Source organism: Haliotis rufescens, unplaced genomic scaffold (assembly GCF_023055435.1).
Source record: "Haliotis rufescens isolate VD_foot unplaced genomic scaffold, xgHalRufe1.0.p SCAF_9, whole genome shotgun sequence".
Lineage (NCBI taxonomy): Eukaryota > Metazoa > Mollusca > Gastropoda > Lepetellida > Haliotidae > Haliotis > Haliotis rufescens.
Genome location: NW_025964383.1, coordinates 31153763 through 31177749, shown reverse-complemented (window position 1 = coordinate 31177749; position 23987 = coordinate 31153763). Strand labels below are relative to the sequence as shown.

Genomic DNA, 23987 nt, shown 5'->3' with positions numbered 1-23987 from the left:
CCGGTTCACTGACTTGGTCGATGCATGTCATCGTATCCCAATTGCGTGGATTGATGCTCATGTTTTCAATCACTGGATTGTCTGGTCCAGACTCGATTATTTACAGACCGCCGTCATATAGCTGGAATATTGCTGAGTGCGGCGTTAAACAACAAACAAACAAACAAGCATGCCCAAGGGATGCAACTCTGTACATCAAATGATGATGACCACAAAGAAGGGCCCAGATGATGCATAAGTAATTTTGGCGATTTTACAACCAACAAGTTTATAAATATCCAGACATTCACCCGAGTGCTACTTACAGTGTGCAGTTGGAATTTATCATAGATTTCAGTGAGATCTTCAATAAGAAATTGGTTGAGGACGACGATTCCCTCGAGTGCAGGGCTGGTCTTGTACACACAGTCTTGACAGTGGACAACAAACTTCCTGTCTTGCTCAGTCACAAACAAGATATCGAACACTTCAATCTGGAATACAAAGAAAATAGTCTTAGCATATCTGCATCAGTTTTGACAAAACAAGACATGCCAGGGGCATTTTGGACGTGTTTTTTTCTGATTCCTATATCAACATACCATTTGTCCATTTCGCCGAAGTCAAGTATGTTCCACTCAATTCAATCAATATATATTTCAAGCTGCCACTCTCAAATAGTATCAGATATTAGAGAAACACATTCTTTATAACAAACTAAATGTGCAACTAAAACAAAGAATTATTTGAAAAAAATAGAAATTTTGACCCACCCCCACCCCAAAGACCCTCGCCCGTATTATAAAGTGCCAATCCCTAAATAATGTTCAAAACAAATTATATATATCAAAAACATCCCGCCCCTAGTTCTGATGAATCCCACCCCACCCCACTCTTTCGCTACGTCATTTTTTAATGACAACTACAATAACTGACGAATCCCTTAAAGCCCCTATCTCACATTCACGAATCTGAACACGAATGAACATGATTTAACGTTTTTCCTTATATCGTGTTAGAATGTATGAAGGTCGTGCACTCATTCGTGTTCATTCGTGTTAAGTCGTGGTCGGTCGCGCACGATCGTATGGACGTCGCAGCTCGGCTTAAATCGTGTTCAGTCGTATGAAGGTTGTATAAAGGTCGTATGACAGTCGTGTTCAATCGTATGAAGATCGTGTTCAGTCGCGTTCAGTTGTGTGGGGAGCGTGGGAAGAAACTCATACGACCTTCATACGTTTTAACACGATTCAACACGACTTTCATACGCCTTTAATACGACTCCCATACGCTTGAACATGAAATCCATACGTTTGTCATACGACCGGAAGAGCCCATCCTATAATTGCAAATGGCAGGGGTTGATCATCGTTTGGAAGGGGTTGTGGTTCTGGAAAACCTGCAGTGCCTTGGTCCAGTGCCTGATAGATGTCGCAGTCCTTGAAGATACCACCATCTGAGCAACTACCATTTCCCCCAATGTCAACAAACAGAAACTTGTATGCAGCGTCAACTATTGCGAGGAGTATGATAGAGTAGAAACCCTTATAGTTATAATAGAAAGAGCCTGAATTTCGTGGACATTTTATAGCTACATGTTTTCCATCTATTGCACCAAGAGAGTTGAAAGTTCCATCTCCTTGAAAACTCATCAGCCACCTTCTTCCAAGCCTCTTTGGTTTTTGGTGTCGGCATGACCTCTTCTGTGTACTGTGTTTCGTAGACAATCGTAGAGATGGTATTAGCAGCCACTCTACAACCATATTGAAGTGATCGGTAGGAGTCTCCAGTGGCCATATAACGCAGTGTTACAGCTAGGCGAAGCCCAGGCTCTAGGGCTTTTCTCCAGAAGGTGTCCTTTTTTTCAATACGAGGACCAACGCATTCTACTAGTTCCATGAACATCTCCGGAGTGACACGCAAGAAGTTGGTAAATGTATTCACATCTTCACGATACAGTTCTTGCATTAGTTGTTCATACTGCCCATACAGAAGTCTCCTAAACAACCATGGTTGAACCCAGAATCTCTTCCTCACTCTTTGACGCCTACGCTGCCTCCTACCTCTCACCATCAAAGCCATAGCTACCAGAAGTACTTCCTCCTCCTCCAAAGCTGCTTCTTGTGGGTCTTACTCGTTGTTGAACATGGTGAAGACTGACACAGAAATGCTGTTGCAATGCAACTTATATACTACATGACCCACGTGACCAAAATAAACAAAAATATGTCGTATGAAGGACTTGCTCACTCGTAAGGAGATCGTGTTTATTTTTGTAGTCGTATGGACATCGTAATGATTCGGGTTATTCCGTAATGGCGGTCGTGTTGATTCGTGTTAAGTCGTATGGGCGTCGTATTGGGGTTGTGTTTGGTCGTATGACAGTCGTATTGGGGTCGTGTTAAATGAGGTTTAATCGTGTTGTATCGTATGAATATCTTATGACGGTCGTATGAGTGTCGTGTTCAGTCGTGTTCAGTCGTATGAGGGCCGTTTTTGGTCGTATGAGGGTCGTGTTTGGTTAAGAAATTTGCATTAAACCACAAGGTCGAGCACGAATCAACACGATTTTTCAACTTTTCTTAAATCGTGTTCGCAATTTCTTAAATCGTGTATGTGAGATAGGGGCCTAAGGCAGTAGGTTAGTGATGCAGGTCTTAGACATTTACAACTTGGTGAAACCTACAAGTATAGTGCAGAGAGAAAAAGAATCACAATTTTACATGAAACTGGGATATGATCACGTCTACGAACACAACTGTGCACAGTGATTTGCCCCTGGTGGCTATAATCGTGTCTGTGTTGGGGCTTACCTCGCAGTCATTGCAGTAGTGGGCAGTTTCATCCTTAGATCGGCCATGCCACTTCACCTCCTTCCCCAACACTTCCAGCGTGTCGTACGTCATCTGTATCTGGCGAAGTGACCTCAACAAACTCCATCTGCAACATCAGTGAAAACAATGTTAACCAGTTTTCAGGTTCTGAGCCAGAACGAATTTGAGTGTGAATGCTACCTATATTCCAGCTTTATCATGTGGGATTGTAAATAGCTGCGTTTGGACCAGGCTTAAAGTGACTGCTCCCCTTTGAGTCACGAATAAAGATACTTCTTTTACCGATTTTGCTAACATCTTTTGGTATTACGAGACCAGGGATCGAACCCCTTACTTCTGCTCCCCGGTTGGACACTCTACCACTAGACCACAGAGGCGATCATTTTTTGCTAAAGATAATCAGCATTGATGTGTCATAAATGTTGTACAAATAACAACAATTTGTATATGACATATTTAATATCTTAGTAAGCATACTCCATCAGTCTCCACGCCCAAAATAAATCCAAAATTCTGCAGTCAATTTTTGTAAATTCTGCAATCAATTTTGATAAATATGTACACAATTCTGCAAATTTTTAAGTTAAGTTTTCATGAATTTCGTAGTTTGGCACCTTATTGACTTATGGCAGGTATTTTTATGATGAACTTATTCACGGCTAGAATAGCTTATAGAAGTGAATCTGGAATTCACTAGTTTCAACATTCAGACATGCATTTTCAGTAAGCAATAATACAAATACTCCAAAACGACATCAATATCTGTTCACACACTTAAAAGCAGCTTTCGCCTCACATGTTAAAATTCTGTAGTACCGGTAGATAAATGCAAAATTCGAGTTCAGCATAAAATGTGATTTTCTGCAAGATAGGTATATTTCTGCGACAAGTGGGCATTTCTCCAAAATATTCCACGACCACGGAATGGCAGGGACTGCACCATTACGTTCCAAAATAAAATTAACACGCTACCATGATAATATAGTGTACCATGGAAGCAGTAGTCATTTGGTGGGAGGGATTTCCAGAATAACAGAACAGAATGCTTAACAGTAGTTATACATGTGACCAGTAGAAATACTTTGTCAATCTGAAACATACCTGATTTGTTCGTACAACTTGACATCAGTCATGCCAACATTCATGGCCAGGTTCCATGACAGATGCACCATGGGAACTATTGACTTATAGCTCTGCAGCTTGTTCCACTCGTATCTCTCAATACCCAGCTGGAACTGTCGAGCGGTCAGCGGACCCACGTTCCAGGCAATGTTGTTGCACCAACCCTGAACACAGAATAGTTCTCATTGATTCAAAACTGTTCAATACAGCAACATTATTCTGCTGGAACCCGTTCCACAAAGTGATCGTAGTCGTAACTCCTATACTTTATCAAAGGCTTACTAACAACGTAGCACTAAGATTGCATTTTGGAATGGGGCCCTCTTATTTATTTTGTGGAGCAAAGCATGAAATATGTGTTACAGATCAAATATTTGTTGGATGCATTTTAGAAGATGTAGTATCAATGAAGACAGAGGTGATGTATGGATTTCAACTTCATTATAAACATTTTGGTACAGATGCTGGGACCTGGGTGGGTGGGTGGGTGGGTGGGTGGGTGGGTGAGTGAGTGAGTGAGTGAGTGAGTGAGTGGGTGGGTGGGTGGGTGGGTGGGTGGGTGAGTGAGTGAGTGAGTGAGTGAGTGAGTGAGTGAGTGAGTGAGTGAGCGTGGTTTTAAGCCATTTTTGCAATATTCTAGCAATATCACAGCGGGGGACACCAGAAATGGTCTTCACACATTGTACCATGTGGGAATCGAACCCGGGCCTACGGTGTGATGAGCGAACGCTTTACCCACTTGGCTATTCCACCGCTCCTCCACATTAAAAGAACAAAGGCTTTGTAAACTGTCTTCATTGAAATAAGCTCAAGTCAACTCTTGGGCATCATCAGAAACCTGACAGGTGCTCACCTGGGTCAAAACACCAGAACCAAACAAACACCCAGACAATAGATTCTTCTATCCCTTTTACCTATACTACTCAACATTTGCTAAGGACCATAATCATCATCTCTAGTTAAAGGCGTGGTCCTTGCTTAACAAATGTTGGGTAGTATATTACAGTGCAGTGTTTTTCTTTTGCAGTACACAGCAAGGACTGCTTTCGATAAATGTTAGGTATTATGACATCTGTAAATTTACATCCAATCTAATTAAAGTCAGATCTTAGTTCTCGCTATCGCTAAACAAAGATCTGAGGACATCCCATTACGGGTCACATCAGAATGACTTTTCATCCGACCAATCAGAGCGTGGCTTACCAGATCATGAAAGTGACAGACGGAATGTTTTTTCTGATCATGCAACCTCAAAATATTTAACAGAGGGTATTCCAAACGACAGTTACGGGTTTTATGATTATATCCATACATAATAACCCATCTTTAAGCCATTCAAGAATGTTCTTTTTATCAGTTTTAAATTTTTTAACCGAGAATACGTAAAAAAATGTTAGTCATTTCATTGATCGGTCAAAATTCGCGAGAGGTCGTTCTGACGTGACCCGTAATGGGATATTCTCAGATCTTTGTTTAGCGGTAGTTTTAATGAGATTGATTTACATCCAACAAAAGCAGAACCAAAACCAGAAAAATCATAAAGAACTCAAGTTGTTGTCTAACTACTCACAATTGCCTGCACCCAGTGTACAGTGCCCGGGCCGATCCAGACGAGGTCCCCCGGTTTCTGAATGAACCTGTACACCGGGACGTCCTCCTCATACAGGTCCTCCAGAACAGGCCACCACGACCCCGTCAAATAGTTCACACTATTCCTGCAACAGACATAATGTCACTTTAATCAGTGGTCCTGTCTTATTGAGTTGTATTTATACATTATCATTATTCCATGGTCTTGTCTTATTGAGTGTTATTTATACATTATCATTATTCCACGGTCTTGTCTTATTAAGTGGTATTTATACATTATCATTATTCCACGGTCTTGTCTTATTAAGTGGTATTTATACATTAGCATTATTCCACGGTCTTGTCTTATTGAGTGGTATTTATACATTATCATTATTCCACGGTCTTGTCTTATTGAGTGGTATTTATACATTATCATTATTCCATGGTCTTGTCTTATTGAGTGGTATTTATACATTATCATTATTCCATGGTCTTGTCTTATTGAGTGGCATTTATACATTATCATTATTCCACGGTCTTGTCTTATTGAGTGGTATTTATACATTATCATTATTCCATGGTCTTGTCTTATTGAGTGGCATTTATACATTATCATTATTCCACGGTCTTGTCTTATTGAGAGATCTTGATTTATTTGGTGGTCTTGTTTGAATCCACAGTCATGTTATAATCATTGATCTTGTTTATTCAGTGGTCTTATTTTATTGAACAGTCTTGTTTTCTTCAGTGGTCTTGTTTTATTGAACAGTCTTGTTTTATTCAGTGGTCTTGTTTTATTGAATAGTATTTTTACGTTCAAGGACATTGTCTTAATCAGTGGTCTTGTGTTATTGAGTGGAAGATTTACATTACATATATTCGGTGGTATTGTCTGACCAATGGTAATCCAGAAGCCTTGTTTTATACAAAAGTCTTGTTTTATTCATGAATTGTGTAACCTATAGTATTCCAACGGCATTGTTTTATACAAAAGTCTTGTTTTTTTCAGGAATTGTGTAACCAATAGTATTCCAACGGCATTGTTTTATACAAAAGTCTTGTTTTTTTCAGGAATTGTCTAACCAAAGGTATTCCAACAGCATTGTTTTATACAAAAGTCTTGTTTTATTCATGAATTGTGTAACCAATAGTATTCCAACGGCATTGTTTTATACAAAAGTCTTGTTTTTTTCAGGAATTGTCTAACCAAAGGTATTCCAACAGCATTGTTTTATACAAAAGTCTTGTTTTATTCATGAATTGTGTAACCAATAGTATTCCAATGGCATTGTTTCATACAACAGTCTTGTTTTATTCGGTGGTACTGTCTAACCGTGGTATTCGAATGGCAATGTTTTATACAACAGACTTGTTTTATTTGATGGTATTGTCTGACCAATGGTACTCCAATGGCACTGTTTTATTCCACTCACTTTTCACACAGGTTGTATATGACTCCCCAGTACTGATCGGGAACAGCAAACCACTCACAGTCCCCGGGACCGATGTTGATGTTCACCGAGCAGAAGTTGTTGTTCTCCTGATGGCCTGGACAACAAGGAAAATACGGATGTTGAGAATCGGCATAACGTACAGATGCATTAACTACTGTAAATAAACTTGGGCTTGAAAATATTCATAATATCCTTGGACTAATAACTGAACTTGTAAGAACATTCAAAAGCTTCCACAAAATATTCTTTATACTTAGTACTGCTATCTGGGAGCATGTGTGGCCAAGTAGTCAAAGGCACCACAAGTCGCTGTGCAGAGTTGTGTCCCTTGGGCATGCTAGAAAACTATGATCGTGGGTTCAAATTCCAGTTTACCCTGATTATGTTTCAAGGTTTGTCAGCTTCATACCCGTGCTTGTGGGTTTCACCAAAGAAGGAAACGTCTTAGACCTGTATCACATCAGGCTTTCAAAGACGCATCAAAACAACTCACTAACTACCAGTGGTATCCAAAGAAAGGTTGAAATGGTTAAAGATTCATTACTTTCAACAGCAGCAGTGAGCCCTCTTCATCAGCCACAATGGGTCATTTGTTCAGGATCCTTCTGGACATCGGCCACAAAGGGTCATTTGTTCAGGATCCTTCTGGACATCGGCCACAATGGGTCATTTGTTCAGGATCCTTCTGGACATCAGCCACAAAGGGTCATTTGTTCAGGATCCTTCTGGACATCGGCCACAATGGGTCATTTGTTCAGGATCCTGGACATCGGCCACAATGGGTCATTTGTTCAGGATCCTTCTGAACATCAGCCACAATGGGTCATTTGTTCAGGATCCTTCTGGACATCGGCCACAATGGGTCATTTGTTCAGGATCCTTCTGGACATCGGCCACAATGGGTCATTTGTTCAGGATCTTTCTGGACATCAGCCACAATGGGTCATTTGTTCAGGATCCTTCTGGACATCGGCCACAATGGGTCATTTGTTCAGGATCCTTCTGGACATCAGCCACAATGGGTCATTTGTTCAGGATCCTTCTGGACATCAGCCACAATGGGTCATTTGTTCAGGATCCTTCTGGACATCAGCCACTATGGGTCATTTGTTCAGGATCTTTCTGGACATCAGCCACAATGGGTCATTTGTTCAGGATCTTTCTGGACATCAGCCACAATGGGTCATTTGTTCAGGATCCTTCTGAACATCAGCCACAAAGGGTCATTTGTTCAGGATCTTTCTGGACATCAGCCACAAAGGGTCATTTGTTCAGGATCCTTCTGAACATCAGCCACAATGTGTCATTTGTTCAGGATCCTTCTGGACATCAGCCACAAAGGGTCATTTGTTCATGATCCTTCTGGACAATGTTGCAGCCCTACCAACCACTACTCATGTTGGTCATTCTTAATGTTCTAGTAGTTATCTTGCCCTTACCTGGCGTCCTTGATCCTGGCACCTTCATATACAGCTGTACTGTATTCATTCCGAGAATGGTGTGTCCCACGTGACTCAGCATGTTTCCGGCTGAAACAACTCTCGTGAACGAGGGCAATTTGGTCAGCTCGTGTAGTTGCAGCTTCCACTTTTTCTCGTCTGACAAGTCGACGTTTGTCCCGAACTTAATGATTTTCAATTTTTTCCTGTAGAATAAAACATGTCAAGAAGGTTATGACTGATTGATCGATCACTATGATCATATCACTGCAGCCTCTAAATAACCAAGTCCGGGCAATGGAAACCTCCAGTGGACAAAATGGACAATCTACGCCATCCCAGCACAGTAAAGCACAATCAGCAGAGTCACATAATTTATCAAACCTACTCTGCCCTAATAGCCCAACCAAACCTAAAACAACTGAGAAAGTTAATATCAATCACAAGGCTGCCCACTACCAAAGATTTAGGAAGAATAGCTCATTAAAGTACAAGACGAATTTAAGGCATGATGATGCTAATGCTGTATCAGCAACTTTAGGACACAAATCTGTAATGTGACAGGCCCAACAGACATGGCCAGAGAAGCTACAACCTACCCCTTAGAGGATGAGGATGAGTTGGAGTCACTGTCAGAATCCTTCTCCTTGTGCTGACCTTTCGCCTTCTCAGCCTCTTCCTGAAACAAATAACAGTAGTGAGAAAGGTCGTCCATTGCATCAAGTGTGTAGCTGATCTTATCGCTTAGGTGATCATTTATTTGTTTGTTGCTGAACGCCACACTCAGTAATTTTTCAGCTATAAGATGGTGGTTTGTAAAGCAAGTCTTAACCACACAATCCAGTGATTGGTATCATGAGCATCGATCTACACTATTGGGTCGACCAAGTCGGCGAGACTGACCACCCGATCCCGTTAGTCGCCTCTTATGACAAGCATAGTCTCCTTTTATGGCAGGCATGGGCTGCTGAAGACCTATTCTAACCCTCAACCTCACAGGGGACAAGTATGGGTTGCTGAAGACCAATTCTAACCCCAAACTTCATGGGTCTTTGGTGACCGTAACTAACATACTTCAACAGAGGCCTACGATTGTTGTAGTGGTAAAAAAAATCTTTGTGGAACGGGACCGTCGAATGGACAGTGTAATCCTCAACAATAATCCTTTCATCGAGTAGACTAAGATACCTTCTATCTACGTCCAGCAATAATGTGCACCATAGTAACTGATCCTGGTATGCCCACAGGATGCACCTCTGCACCATGAGTGTGACAAGTGGGCTCTTAGCCATTATGAATTATGGGCAAACCGTATAACTAGTGCGAGTTTCTACTGCTGCTGGTGTCAGTTCTGACCTTGAGTGACTCCTGGAATGAGGAGGCCTGGTACTGGGCGTACTTGGCGACGGTCGTGTGACTCCGGCTGCTGTCACAGTGCCAGACCTTGTTGCCCCAGCTGTCCCGGTTCTCGTCCGGAGCCTGCTGCTTCTGTTGACAGGACAGACATTCAACAATAAGTGAATGATTCTGTGTCGTTTGATTGGCTACCAAAGTCATTATTTTTGTGCTTATTGTTCCATAAACCAATAATGAATTAGGCCACGCCTACTAAGGGACTGCTGTTATCTGATTGGCTGATAATACAATAGGTGGTTGCATTATTACACTGAATGTCATAGATGTTCTATTGTTGCCTACAGTAACTTTTGTGCTCTGAACAAAATAAAAAGACTAGAATGTGTTATTCCTCAAAAACATGTTTTGCCACCATCCTGTTTTGATACCTTAGTTCAAGTTGTAGCTATAAATGTGTTTGCAAATCAAAAATACAATAGTAGCAAATTATAGGCTGGAAGGATAATGGTTTCATGCAGAAATATTCATTAGCTTTAGACAAATGTTACGTGTCCAAATTGTTCCCATGGAAACAGGAAATTAAAAACATTGAAAAAAATAGGCAATAGTTGAGCATGTGTGGTCACTGCACATGTATAGTTTCATGCAAAAACATTCATTAGTTTGAGAGTTATGGAAATGAACGTAACAAAATCAAATTGAGAAAAAAATTCAAAATAGCAAAAGGCACCAGTTACACTGATGATCAATGCGTGTGCCACATAATATGGAAAAATAATGAAAGGTTTACCAGTTATGGAAGAGAAAAAAAAACTAACCTCATCTCAGACTAAGAAAAATTGTTTCCATGGAAACAAAAATATACATTATGATGACGCATGCCAACTTTTGTTGAAAAACATTGAACGGTTTATCGCTAGCAATATGATGTGAACGCCAATTGGAACCAAGCCAAAAATAATATGTCTCCCCTCCCTTTGGGGGAATACATAATTCTCTTCCCAATTTGCCAGCTAAGGGCTCATAGTTTGAAATCCTAAAATCCCTGGGAGAAGACCTTAGGGAGCCCCCTTAAATTAACACTGAATGCTCTTTTAAAAACTTGTACCGGTGATGAAACTACCCACAGTGCAACACGTGACAAGAACTGAGATGTGCGTACCTGTGTGCGAACTTCAACACGATGATCAGCATTGGCTTCCACCAGAGTTTTTGTCGAAAATAAACCTAAATCTGAAAACAAGAAACACTGAGTTAGTAATACAACATATTCAAGTTCTGTGAGCAAATGTGGGATATACCAATGCTGAAAAGGAGTCCGGGATGGGGGATGGGGGGACACGGGTGTCCGGGATTTTTTTTAAACAATAATATGGCCAACAGGTTTTACAAATGAACACTTATCCTTTCTGGGGACACCAGAAATGGGCTTCACACATTATACCCATGTCGGGATTCGAACCTGGGTCTTCAGGTGATGAGCAAACGCTTTAACCACTTGGCTATCCGACTGCCCCACTTACTGTACTGATTGAACTACACAGTGGCAAGTGTTACCCACCTAATTTCAGGGCTCCAGCTAACCCTCGTATAACTACAACTGGCTGAGAATGGCAGTACTGCTGAAGCTCTGGGGAAAAGGCGTCACGCTTGCTCTCAAGCTGAAACAGTGACATAACAATATAATAAATACAATACAGTATATGGCATGACAGATTAACTATGGTAATAGGAAAGAATCGTGTGGTCCTTTACTTCTTTTGAGTAGAATATGTCAGTCTAAAAATGCCTATTTGTTAAATATTCAATTCAAAAAGAATTGGCAGAAAAAATTCAAGGCATACATTGTTGAATGACGTCACTGCATTCTAGAGTGTCAACGTTTATTTCACTGTGCATGTAACCTAAAATAAGACTTAGAGTGTTATTAAATGTTTGACAAATGGGTATTTAAACATTTGTAACCAATATAAAGTCTAAATACTCACTCCAGAACAGGAAAACACATCCTAAAAGCATCTCATATAAAGACATAAAAGGGAGGTAACTCCTATGTACAGTTTGAAAAGGGAAATAACTCACATATACGCTGGGTGTAGGTGGGTTGAGACTCTCCTTAGGAAGAGTAGGATAAGGAGGTGTTGGCGGATGTGGTGGTGGACACAGATCGGAGTAGTACCCTTTCTTACCTAGACGGACAAAAGAATATTCATAATCATAAACATCACTGATGTACAGACAACGATCCACGCCACTAGTGTATGACGACAGGCTATCAACCAAGACAAAGCCTGATCACCTAATCCATTTGGTCACCTCTGATGACAAGCATAGGTATCTGAGGACCTATTCTGACACGGTTTAATGAGTCACTGCAGCAATTATTTTTTTTTATTGTGGCTTTGACATGTGGAATGTTATAATGGTATCTTCAGTAGATTAGGATGGGAAATGGCTTTAAATTTCACCGCACTCTCCTGCCCAAAGTTCCATGTTACCAGCATAGAACTTCTGTCAAAATTTACACAGTCCATCCAAGATATTGCATATGTTTTTCATCTGTTTCTTTTTTGACAAGTTTACATATCTAGATAAATTGAGAAAATATCCTTATTAAATCGTGAAAAACTATTTCCATTTGCTTAGTTATCCTAGGTTTACATTTGTTGTACGGTTCCACGTGCTGTCACCGAAGCCCAACGGAGAGCTAGCGATACAGTCACTTTGATGTGTAAATACGTATTGTCATGCAACTCATTGTCGCAGTTGTAGTAGCATATTTATATAATTATGCAAAACAATATGTAAGGCTATTCTATTCTGATTTCTGAAAAAGTGTGTTTGTTTACAAACAAGAGAAAAGACGTGTCACGTATTATACAAATTAGCCTGTGGCAGTGGTGTTATGCTATGTTACCACTGCGCCGGAGAGTGAGGTGATTATTGCACTTATATAGCTGCGTGCATGTACGTGTGTGTGTTTGTGTGGCTGCTTGTACTAGTCCGGACTGATGCCGATTAAAGTGCTAGCCCACTGAGATACCATGCCGCAGTTTAACCTGAACACCCCACTCAGACACAGTATACTGACTCCGAGCCGACCAGTCCTTGTTTTAGACCCTTAATGCCGAGCGCCAGACAGGGTAACAACAAGTACCATCTTTTAACGTCTTTTGGTATGACGCGTCCGGGGATCAAACCCCGAACCTTCCGCTCTCCGAGTGGACGCTCTACCACTAGACCACAGTGGTGGTCACCGGAGAGTGAGTCCACGCTAACAGGCTGACCAATGGACAAGATGAAAGCCTCTAACATACGCCAACATTTGCTATGTGATGGTGGGTTTAAAACAAGTACCCTTCCTGGAAATGATTGGTTATTTTTGCTTGCCATAATAGTTGACACCTGCAATCCAGTTTGTAATGGGAAATTGAGGATTACCATTATTTCAAGTTATTTATTTTCAAAACAATTTTTCAACACCGAAACACTAATGTACGGAAAATGATCACCCTCCCCTCAAGCTTGCCATATTAGGGGTTGACCCTCCCCATTTCCCCGTACATAACTTACATGAAACTTCACAAAAAGACAAATTGCAAAAACTTTTTATATTCTATTACAAAAATGTCAGGTTTTTTATAACCCTCCCCAAATATGACTATTATTTTTTATGACCCTCCCTGGAGTCAGTCATATTTTTGGGTGACCCGCCCACCAATATAATAAATGACCGGTCCCTATCATGCACCAACAAGTCATCATCAAAATTCATCATTTCACAAGGCAATAATAAGGAATTTTATTCTCCTATAAATGTTCAGTTAAGGTAGTGAACTATTTCTTTATGAAGTGATGTTAAGGTCCAGTCAAACACGGTTGTGTCACACTTTGACGTGTCGAACATACAGTTGTCTCGAAGTAAAAGCTTGGTCTCTGTGTATTCCTTCTTTTTAATAATTCCCTCAGATGTATTTCCTATTTCGTTTAATCTCAGGTTAAGTTTTATATGAGCTTGTGATGTGGAAGTGAAATATGAGAGCTGTTTTCATTTATTACGTGTATGTATTTTAAACTTTGAATACTACTTAAATGTATACATACTTTGTATGTTAATTAATTCACCTGACGCCGATGCCATTTTTGCCAATAATGATTAACACTAAAAGTAATGTTCCACAATTATTTATTTAGTTTGTTTGTTGAAGATATTTCATGTTATTCATTCCAATAGGTAAATGTTAATTTTGTAGTTGTGTCGACCTCAGATAACTTGAAGTATTTATGTAGGTCACTTCATCTTCGACACAACAGTCTTTGACTGTATGTGTTTATGACTGCATCTCCAAATATCAATCAATCATTCAAACTATTTCCAATTCAAGAAAGTTTTTGTTTGTTTTCTTTGTTTGTTTGTTGTTTAACGCCTCAATCAGCAATATTCTAGCTATATGCAGCGGTCTGCAAATAATCGAGTCTGGACCAGACAATCCAGTGATCGACGTCATGCACATCGATCCACACAATTGGGATCGATGACATACATCAACCAAGTCAGCCTGCCTGACCACTCGATCCCGTTAGTCGCCTCTAACAAGCAGAGTCGCCTTTTACAGCAAGCATGGGTTGCTGAAGACCTATTCTACCCAGGATTTTCACAGGTCTCAAGAAAGTAACGACTTACCTAGCCCTTTGGATGCATCAACTATTTCACGCCCGCACATATTTATTGACAATGTGGGCATGGGTTTCTCATCCTTCTTCTGCACACACGGCTCAGTTTTTTCAATTTTCAAAAGTGAACTGTACTCTAACGCAGCAATGACTCTGTCCTTATCTGTCGATATGCCTTGAAGCAAGTCTTTCTGCTTATTGCTTCCTGTTTGAGCAGATCCCTGAGAGGAGGTCGAGGAATGTAGAGATAAAGCACTGTTGGTAGGTGACACACCACTTTCTGATGACATCACACGATCGGCAGGCATGCTGCGCACTCCACCGTTGTCCCGATTCTGATGCGGGCCTGCAATGATCTGTGGCGAGGGCCCTATAACAGGCTGCTTGGGTTGCAGCGACATTGAGGGAATGGGCTGCTGACTAGAACCACTAAGTCTACTAGGTCCCTTTGCGGCCTGGTCATGGCCTTGAGATATCTGAGCAAGAAGGTCCTCAGCCAGGGAGGTAGCAATGTCCTGGCGAGAGAGGAGAGCAGTAAGATCCTGATCACTCAAGCTGGCTGCTGCGGTTTGAAGGTCTTTAGACCCTGGATCTGAGATCAATGGTGTAAAGTTCTGATGGGGTACATTCCCGCCCTGACCCGGGAAGCCAGGCTGCAGTCGGTGATGAGGTGGCTGGTTTGATGTCGGAGGCAGGGGTCCGGCACCATAACCCTGAGACGATGGTGTGATTGTGTTCATTGGAATGTTGCTGTGCGGGGTAGGAAGAGGTAGATTCCCACCAGGCAGAGGCAACCCTGGCCTCATACCTGGAAGGTGACCTTGACCTGGAAGGTGACCTTGACCTGGGAGATGACCTTGACCTGGCATATGACTTTTCATTCCTGATCCGTGCTGTCCAGGAATTCCTTGGGGATTTGGTCCACCTGCATAACGCATTAAATATTCAAGATTACTTCTTGGAGGTGGATCAGCATATCCAGAGGAAGAGTTTAGATAAGCACTAGGCATTCCAGTTCTACTACTAACAGAGTCTACGTGTTTAGTGGCGTGCAGAGAGAAAGGCAAAGAGGGTGCAGCACTACTAAGAGGCGGGCTGTGCACCGAGGGTGGTGGTGGCCCGTCCAACAGTGGAGAGAACGTCGGAGCACCGGGACAGAGGGGTCCAGGCGGTCCTGCGCGAGGTCCGAGAATGTTACCTGGCGGCATAACGCCCCCTGTTGGCGAGAGTTGGGACTGCAGAGGATTATGCTGGTTTGGCATATGACCCTGTGGAGGCTGCATTCTCATTGGTGGCATCTGATTTCCCTGCACACAGAAACAGGAAATAGTCACATTTCAATCCTGTGTCTGCAGAGCTACAGATAAGCTGCGTAGTTGCCTAAAATACCCCCCATAACTATTCAAAACCCAATTACTTTCAATTAACCTGCATACAGATACACATGCATTAAATGAAAAACTCAATTGTTTTAAAACAGTACACGTAAATACCCATTGAAGCATGCGTACAACAGAGCCATTTTACTTTCTGAGCCAAGCTAATATTTAGAACCATTATATACATCGTAACATTATTTCATTTTCTTAAAATCTCCAAATGCTTACTCATTTTGGGAAAACCCAAAAGAGTGATGAATAGATGAGTGAAAAAATATTGGTAACCCAATAAAAAATATAAAAACCCACTTAAAATAGAAACCTTCAAGTAAAAACTCAATTCCTAAGAAAGTAATCTGGAGCTCTAGTCTGTTACTCTAACCGAAAAATATCAAGACATTAGGAAAGGTAACAAAAATAATTTTTATCAGTATTAAAAAAAAATAAAATAAATAAATAAATAAAAATAACCATCTTAGGAACTAATTTTGTTTTCTCCTTCAGCCCATCATGAACTCTCATTCCTGGAGCCTCGTGAAGATCACAAATGATTAGATTACCTCTAAACCATTGGTTGACTTAAGTATTTAACAAAACTTCCAAGTGATGATATTATTACTGATATATCCACAAGCCTATGACACACACAGATTCTTACGAATTTATCCACTTTGATTTGATACTATGAGAAGTACACGTGGTGGACAAAGTTTTACTCCGCAGAGCTCCTGCTGTGAGTGACTGAGTGAGTAATCATTGCTTAATGCCGCATCAGCAATCTTGCAGCTATTCGTTGCGATCCTGCTGTGAATTATGCCTCATGTTTGTATGTTGAGAGAGTGAGTGAGTATGGTTTTATTCTGCTTTTAGCAATATTCCAGTAATATATCACGGCGGAGGACACCAGAAATGGGCTTCACACATTGTACCCATGTCGGGAATCGAACCCGGGTCTCGGCGTGACGAGCGAACGCTTTAACCACTAGGCTACCCGACCGCCCCGTTTGTATGATGAGTATTCACCTGTGTCTGCAGTGAGGCCTGCATCTTGAGGTGCTGCTGCTGCAGGTAATACTGATGTTGGAGCTGGTGGAACATCTGCTGCTGCTGCGGAGTCAGGTTACCCTGCAACACGACGGTCACGTGGTTAGTCATGCATGGTACGCCTCCTCCAACACTACCTGGGACTTGTCTACCTATTTGAGGTCAGTCTCTTGTCCCCAATGCGATCTTTGGACTATGACTGTTGTATGCTAAAGTATGGGAGTTATAGTTCTCTTACAATTATGATTGCTTTATGACAGGCTTATGGGGGCTTCCAGAAGTCTGATGGTCCTGAATATGGTTTTATGCAGTTTTAACAATATTCCAGCAATATCATGGTGGGGGATATCAGAAATGGGCTTGATAAATTGTACCCACGGGTGGAACTAAACTTGCGTGACGAGCGGACGCTTTAGCCACTAGACTATCCCACAGTACCCGAAAAAGAATGGGCTTGACAAATTGTACCCACGTGTGGAACTAAACTGGTGTCTTCGGCGTGACGAGCGGACGCTTTAGCCACTAGGCTATCCGACAGTACCCCCAAAAAGACATGAAACCTGGGTCCTATAATGACCACTGCATATCAACAATACATCAAATAGGTACAGAGGAGCCTTATTTCAATATAAGATGAGGATTTGTTTGAATCAAAACATTTTGATTGAGTGAAGAATATTATATTTAATTTATTATCAGAATAGGAATATCAGTTAAATCTCATGTGCATGCTTCAACTATATCAGTTTCAAAGAGTCAAACAGCCATCCTCATAATATCTCATGGGATTCACTGTGGTCGCATCCAGTCTCAATTTGTATACACATGACACAATAGTTCGCAGGTGATGGGTGAGTATGGTTTAACACCGCTTTTAGCAATATTCAAGCAACTTCATGGCGAGGGACACTGGAAAATGGGTGAATGAGTATTGTTTTACGCCGCTTTTAGCAATATTCCAGCAATATCACGGCGGGGGACACCGGAAATGGGCTTCACACATTGTACCCTTGTCGGGAATTGAACCCGGGTCTTCGGTGTGACGAGTGAACGCTTTAACCACTAGGCTACCCGACCGCCCCCACTGGAAAATGGGCTTCACATTCACCATGCCCTAGCATGTGATGGACCATAGAATCAATGCAATCTCAGCACTGCAGAGCTGTAGCAAGTTGAGATTAGGCCTTTTCTGAATAATTGGCTTACGGATCCTCCGACCCAAAATACTGACAAAATGAGGGGGAAATAAAAATAACCATTTAAAACATAAAATATTAATCACTGCCAACCCCCCAAAACTTTGGTATCAGAACAAAAAACAAATATTTCTAGAATCTTGCAAAACTATAACAAGACTGTGCCATCATAAGGCAACCCTTCTGCAATAACTTACACGATAATGCAGTGTTGACACTGTGGCTGCTGAACTGATTTCTTTGTTTGATGGGCATATCTTAGAAGTTGATGCATGACAAAGTAAGTTTATGGATAACAACTTCTTGATTATAATGTGACTGAAACGTTTTTGTACAGATCTGAACTGATTTCTATTTGGGAAATTCGTAAACCAACTAATTCTGTGTGCCAATTCATTTCTGAGCCCTTCTGCTGACCTTGAACATTACACCTGTAGCTAGTCACATCAAGTACAGCTCAGGTTCTACATCAGGGGTTTGTAGAGTGCTGAGTCCATGAGGAGTGCATCTACAGGGTTAGAAACTTTAGAACAGTTTAGGTTAGAACAGTTTTTATCCATTAGTCCTTATAATGATAACATGTAGCAATTGGCCTTAAAATAGGCCAATTTCTAATAGTCCTTACGATGCCTTTACTATTTGGCAGTTTGGTAAGAACTATAGGACTAGTGCCAATTTCTAACGCTGACCTACCTGATTCTGTCCCAGGTATTGAAGAAGATGCATTTGCTGCTGATTGAGGAACTGGGGCGGGGCACCCTGTGGGGGGTGGGGGGCCTGTTGGGGGTGTGTGGCTTGAGGAGTAGGCATTTCTTCTGATGATGGCTGTAAACATTAAAACACACATTTATTGACAAGTAATTGCATTTTTCTGACTCTTGTTGTATTGGTTAGCCATGTCCACAAAGATGAGACTTGTCTCAAAAACTGCTTTACATACTGTTGCTATAAAAAGTGAGATCGCCTCCGTGGTCTAAAGGTAGAGTGTCCGTTCAAAGGTGCGGAGTTCGATCCCCAGCCGCAGGGTTTAACATCGCAGTCCAAGATTATTGCACTCATAAAGTGACAAACGTGTGTGTGTGGCTGCTTGTACTAGTCCGGACTGATGCCGATTTATAGTGCTAGCTCACTGAGATACCATGCTGCAGTTTAACATGAATACCCTGAGCCGACCAGTCCTTGATTTAGCCCCTTTAGATACCATGAAGCAGTTTAACATGATTACCACACTCAGACTGAGTATGCAGACTCTGAGACGACCAGTCCTTGTTTTAGCACCTTAATGCCGAGCGCCAGACAGGGTCACAACAAGTACCATCTTTTAACATCTTTTGGTAGGACCCAGCCGGGGGACTCAACCACCAACCTTCCACTCCATGGGCACTCCATCCACCAGGCCATGAAGGCGGGCAATTTTTAAGTTCTCGATACAAGTATCGATCACAGTCACACACTAAGTAAAAATGTCGATTGTGACCTGAAATGTTTACTTTCACTAAACACTAAATAGTAGTGCAAGTTAAAAGTGAAAACATAAATATTTGACACGGCCAACGGTAAATCGTCAGTGTGCCAACTGTTTGGTTATCCTGTTAATGAAAAAGATGGCTTACGCACCACAGCTAAGAGTGAGTGAGTGAGTATGGTTTTACGCCGCATTTAGCAATATTCCAGCAATTTCACGGCGGGGGACACCACAAATGGGCTTCACACATTGTACCCATGTCGGGAATCGAACCCGGGTCTTCGGCGTGACGAGCGAACGCTTTAACCACTAAGCTACCCGACCGCCCCGGAAAACTATCAGAATGATCTTGTCACATACCCTTTTCCTGGACTGTGCCGCCTTCTTCTTCTGTTCCTCCTCAGTGAACCCTGCAAGGCCAGGGTGGGGGGGCAGACTGCCATTCTGTACCTGGGCTGGGGGCAACATGCCATGAGGGCGGTCAGCGGGCTGGACAACAAGGGAGACAACTCTTAGATTTGGGGGGATTCTCATGACAGATGAGATGTTAGCTCAATGACAGTTTACAATGAATTGATTTAGCTTGTTTGTTGTCTAATGCTGTAGTCAGCAATATTCCAGATATTTGTCAGCAGTTGGGGAATAGTCAAGTCTGGACCAGACGAACCAGTGATTGATATTTTGTTTGTAAGTTGTTTAATGCCACACTCAGCAATAATCCAGTGATTGATATCATGAGCATCGATCCACGCAATTGGGATACAATGACATGCATCAACCAAGTCAGAGAGCATTACCACCAGAACCCATTAGTCGCCTTTTACGACAAGCATAATCACCTTTTACGGCAAGCATGGGTTGCTGAAGACCTATTCTAACCCGGATCTTCACTAGTCCAGTCATGAAGTGAGCCATTCTGCTCACTCAATCCATTTTGTCACCTTACGACAGGCACAGGGTGCTGGTGTCCCAATTCTTCCCTGGAGTGAGTGAGTTGGGTTTAACGCCGCTTTTAACAGTATTCCAGTTATATCACGGCGCGTCAGCTTAATGTGGGAGGAAAGCCCGAAGCGATGCAGGTCTAAGACGTTTACCCACGAGCACGGGTATGGTGCTGACAAACCTAGAAACATAATCAGGGCGAACCGGGATTCGAACCCACAATCATAGGTTTCTGGTATGCCCAAGGGACGCAACTCTGCACAGCGAATCGCGGCGCCTTAAGACGACTGGGCCACCCGTGCCCCCTTCTTCCCTGGAGTGAGTGAGTGAGTGAGTATGGTTTTACGCCGCTTTTAGCAATATTCCAGCAATATCACGGCGGGGGACACCAGAAATGGGCTTCACACATTGTACCCATGTCGGGAATCGAACCCGGGTCTTCGGCGTGACGAGCGAACGCTTTAACCACTAGGCTACCCGACCGCCCCTCCTTCTTCCCTGGAAACATCACAGGGTTGTGGCACTCTACATACCTGCACTGGCTGTGGTGCCTGACTCTGTCGAGATGTGAGTTCAGCAGGGATGGGCAGTCTCCACGCTTCTTCTATGCTTGGCAGTGTGCGAGGCCTAGTTAAAACACAATATAATCAGAACTTTACATTTGTACCTCATAACAAAATCAAACAAAATCAAACAAAACATCATACAGATCTAGGAGATACTTTGCTCATAAAAAAATGAGGTGAGGTGAAATTGGGTTTAACGTCGCGTCCAAGATTATTGCACTTATATAGCGACGTGCATGCATGTGTGTGTGTGTGGCTGATGCCGATTTATAGTGCTAGCTCACTGAGATACCATGCCGCAGTTTAACAGGAATACCCCACTCAGACACAGTATACTGACTCCGTGCTGACCAGTCCTTGTTTTAGCCCCTTAATGCCGAGCGCCAGACAGGGTAACAACAAGTACCATCTTTTAACGTCTTTTGGTATGACGCGGCCGGGGATCGAACCCCGGACCTTCCGCTCTCCGGGCGGACGCTCTACCACTAGACCACGGAGGCGGCCATAAAATAATTAAATGAGGATTGAACTGACAGTATATGAATAATTACTCCTGGTAGTATCACAATGCGTAAACAAGGACTCCAGGACCAGAACCTCAAGGTCTGGTTGTTATCCATAAAAAGTTGATTTCAAGCTCACTAGCGAGAGAAATACTTGCTGGGTTGGCGACAGAGAGCTGAGGATGGTAACATCACGTCCAAAATTAAGCTACGGTGGCGAATGTTTGTTTGTTGTTTAACGCCGCACTCAGCAATATTCCAGCTATATGACAGAGGCCTGTAAATAATCGAGTCTGGACCAGACAATCCAGTGATCGACATCATGACCATTGATCCACGCAATTGGGACACGATGACACCCATCAACCAAGCCAGCGAGCCTGACCACCCGATCCCGCTAGTCGCCTCTTACGACAAGCATAGTCACCTTTAACGGCAAGCATGGGATGCTGAAGACCTATTCTACCCCGGAATCTTCACGGGTCAGGTGGTGATTGGGTCCAGGGTATCCATCCTAATACGATGGAGATCCAATACATCAGATAATGGAGGTGACAAAGATACTGGGAAGCAACAATCTCTGTGTCGTCCCACAGAGGGAAAACTCAAGCACAGATGCAGCATTAACAAAGGGGTAATAGTATTGCTGACAATGTAATGGAACATGGGGATCGCTGACAATATGCCACTCAAACAAAGTTGAAACAGACTAACAACAGTAACTTAAACGAATCAGGTGTTCTTTAACTTCTTTTACTGATATACACCTAGCACTGATAACTTTCAAACTCACTTGTTTTGGAAATGTTGCATTGGTACGTTGCTAAGATTCTGTTGCAGAAACTTCACCTTTGATGCTAGATTAGAACCGACTCGAGCTGAAAACACCAAACACAAACAAGTAAGTACTGAGTAACAAATACCAGGAAGCAAGGTGTGATTTCTTACCTAGATAACAAACACCACACCTGTCGAAGGAATGTACAGCATCACAGACTATTTCCTGATGACCACCTCAGGACACACAAAGCTGTCTCCAGCCTGGCGCACAAGTGATGAAGCAAAAATTACCTTTTTCTATGACTATCGTAATGATTGCTTCAGCATCCTCATAAGTGTGTGCTTACTCCAGACACGCAAACATTGTAAAACTCTCGGCAGGGTCTTGACCAATATTTTTTTCTTTTCTTTGTTGTTTCAAACCACACTCAGCAATATTCCAGCTATTTGACGGCGGTCTGCAAATAATTGAGACACTCCAGTGATTGATATCATGAGCATCGATCCACACAATTGGGATACGATGACATGCATCAACCAAGTCAGCGAGCCTGACCACCCAATCCCGTTAGTCGCCTCTTACGACATACATAGTCGCCTTTTACTGCAAGCATCGGTTGCTGAAGACCTATTCTACCCCGGATCTTCACGGGACCAATATATATATATTGCCTAAACGGGTCATACAATTGTACTCATGTGGTACCACAAGAAAACAAAACATTTTGTACCATTTTGTGGATATATATTTGAAAAAGAAAACAAAACATTATGTGTGTGCCTAAACTACTTGTCATGTGGAATCAGACCCACACAGTCGACATTTAAACTGAACACACTCACCACTGGACTACGCTAACAGCACAAGGAATGAGTGAGTGTTGAGTATGGTTTTACGCCGCATTTAGCAATATTCCAGCAATATCACGGCAGGGGACAACAGAAATGGGCTTCACCCATTGTACCCATGTCAGGAATCGAACCCAGGTCTTCGGCGTGACGAGCGAACGCTTTAACCACTAGGCTACCCGACCGCCCCGGCTTAAGGAATGACAGACAGACTGACTGATAATGGCGTCTCACTTTTGTTTCTGGAAGCATTCAGATAACATGTGAGGCTATCATTGGGCTGGTTGCACGCCTCATAGAGTATCCCTAGGTCCGTCCAGGCTGCAGAATGAGACTTGTCCAACTGCACCGCACATATGTAGGCCTGGAGAGCGTCCATAGGCTGGTTCTGTTGCTGATACAGCACTCTGAAACAACCAGTCAGATAACGCATTTCATTTATGGCATCCAATCAAAATGGGGGATTGTTTTTGAATTTTTGATAACCCATCTGTTTAAGAACAATTTTATTTCAGCCATCTCATCAGATTGAAGGATAATGATTTGAATTTTTGACAATCTATATAGGAACATTTCTTGTTGATTAGTGGTATCTTATTATCTATGCATCCACTTATGGTCAAAGAAAATTGACGTAGTTTTAGAATCAGATTTGAAAACTTCGGGTTGGTTTGAAAATCTTTGGAGGCCATATGTTTCAAACATACACCCAGCTGATAGGGAATTGCATTTGGTAATCATGGCAAGAATCTTAAGGTCAGTATTTTAATCGTTGTAACCTTTTTTTTCATTATTGACTGTACAGAATGAGTGAGTGAGTGAGTGAGTTGGGT

General features: G+C 42.1%; 1 protein-coding gene across 5 annotated transcripts in view; it reads right to left on the bottom strand.

Annotated features, from left to right (window-relative positions):
• The window catches only part of LOC124151396 (histone demethylase UTY-like), a 138570-nt gene that overhangs the window by 6269 nt on the left and 108314 nt on the right, over window positions 1–23987 (bottom strand). For all 5 annotated transcript variants that reach the window (XM_048391415.1, XM_048391417.1, XM_048391416.1 and 2 more), the window contains 19 exons: window positions 23389–23561; window positions 22319–22403; window positions 20990–21083; window positions 19875–20003; window positions 18743–18874; window positions 16833–16934; window positions 15629–15737; window positions 14441–15355; window positions 11839–11945; window positions 11318–11417; window positions 10919–10989; window positions 9757–9888; window positions 9000–9079; window positions 8401–8606; window positions 6941–7055; window positions 5506–5650; window positions 3915–4099; window positions 2793–2919; window positions 306–473 (listed from right to left, as the gene is read on the bottom strand). In XM_048391415.1, coding sequence (XP_048247372.1) covers window positions 306–473; window positions 2793–2919; window positions 3915–4099; window positions 5506–5650; window positions 6941–7055; window positions 8401–8606; window positions 9000–9079; window positions 9757–9888; window positions 10919–10989; window positions 11318–11417; window positions 11839–11945; window positions 14441–15355; window positions 15629–15737; window positions 16833–16934; window positions 18743–18874; window positions 19875–20003; window positions 20990–21083; window positions 22319–22403; window positions 23389–23561 — 3175 coding nt within the window. The remainder of the gene's footprint in view (window positions 1–305; window positions 474–2792; window positions 2920–3914; window positions 4100–5505; window positions 5651–6940; window positions 7056–8400; window positions 8607–8999; window positions 9080–9756; window positions 9889–10918; window positions 10990–11317; window positions 11418–11838; window positions 11946–14440; window positions 15356–15628; window positions 15738–16832; window positions 16935–18742; window positions 18875–19874; window positions 20004–20989; window positions 21084–22318; window positions 22404–23388; window positions 23562–23987) is intronic.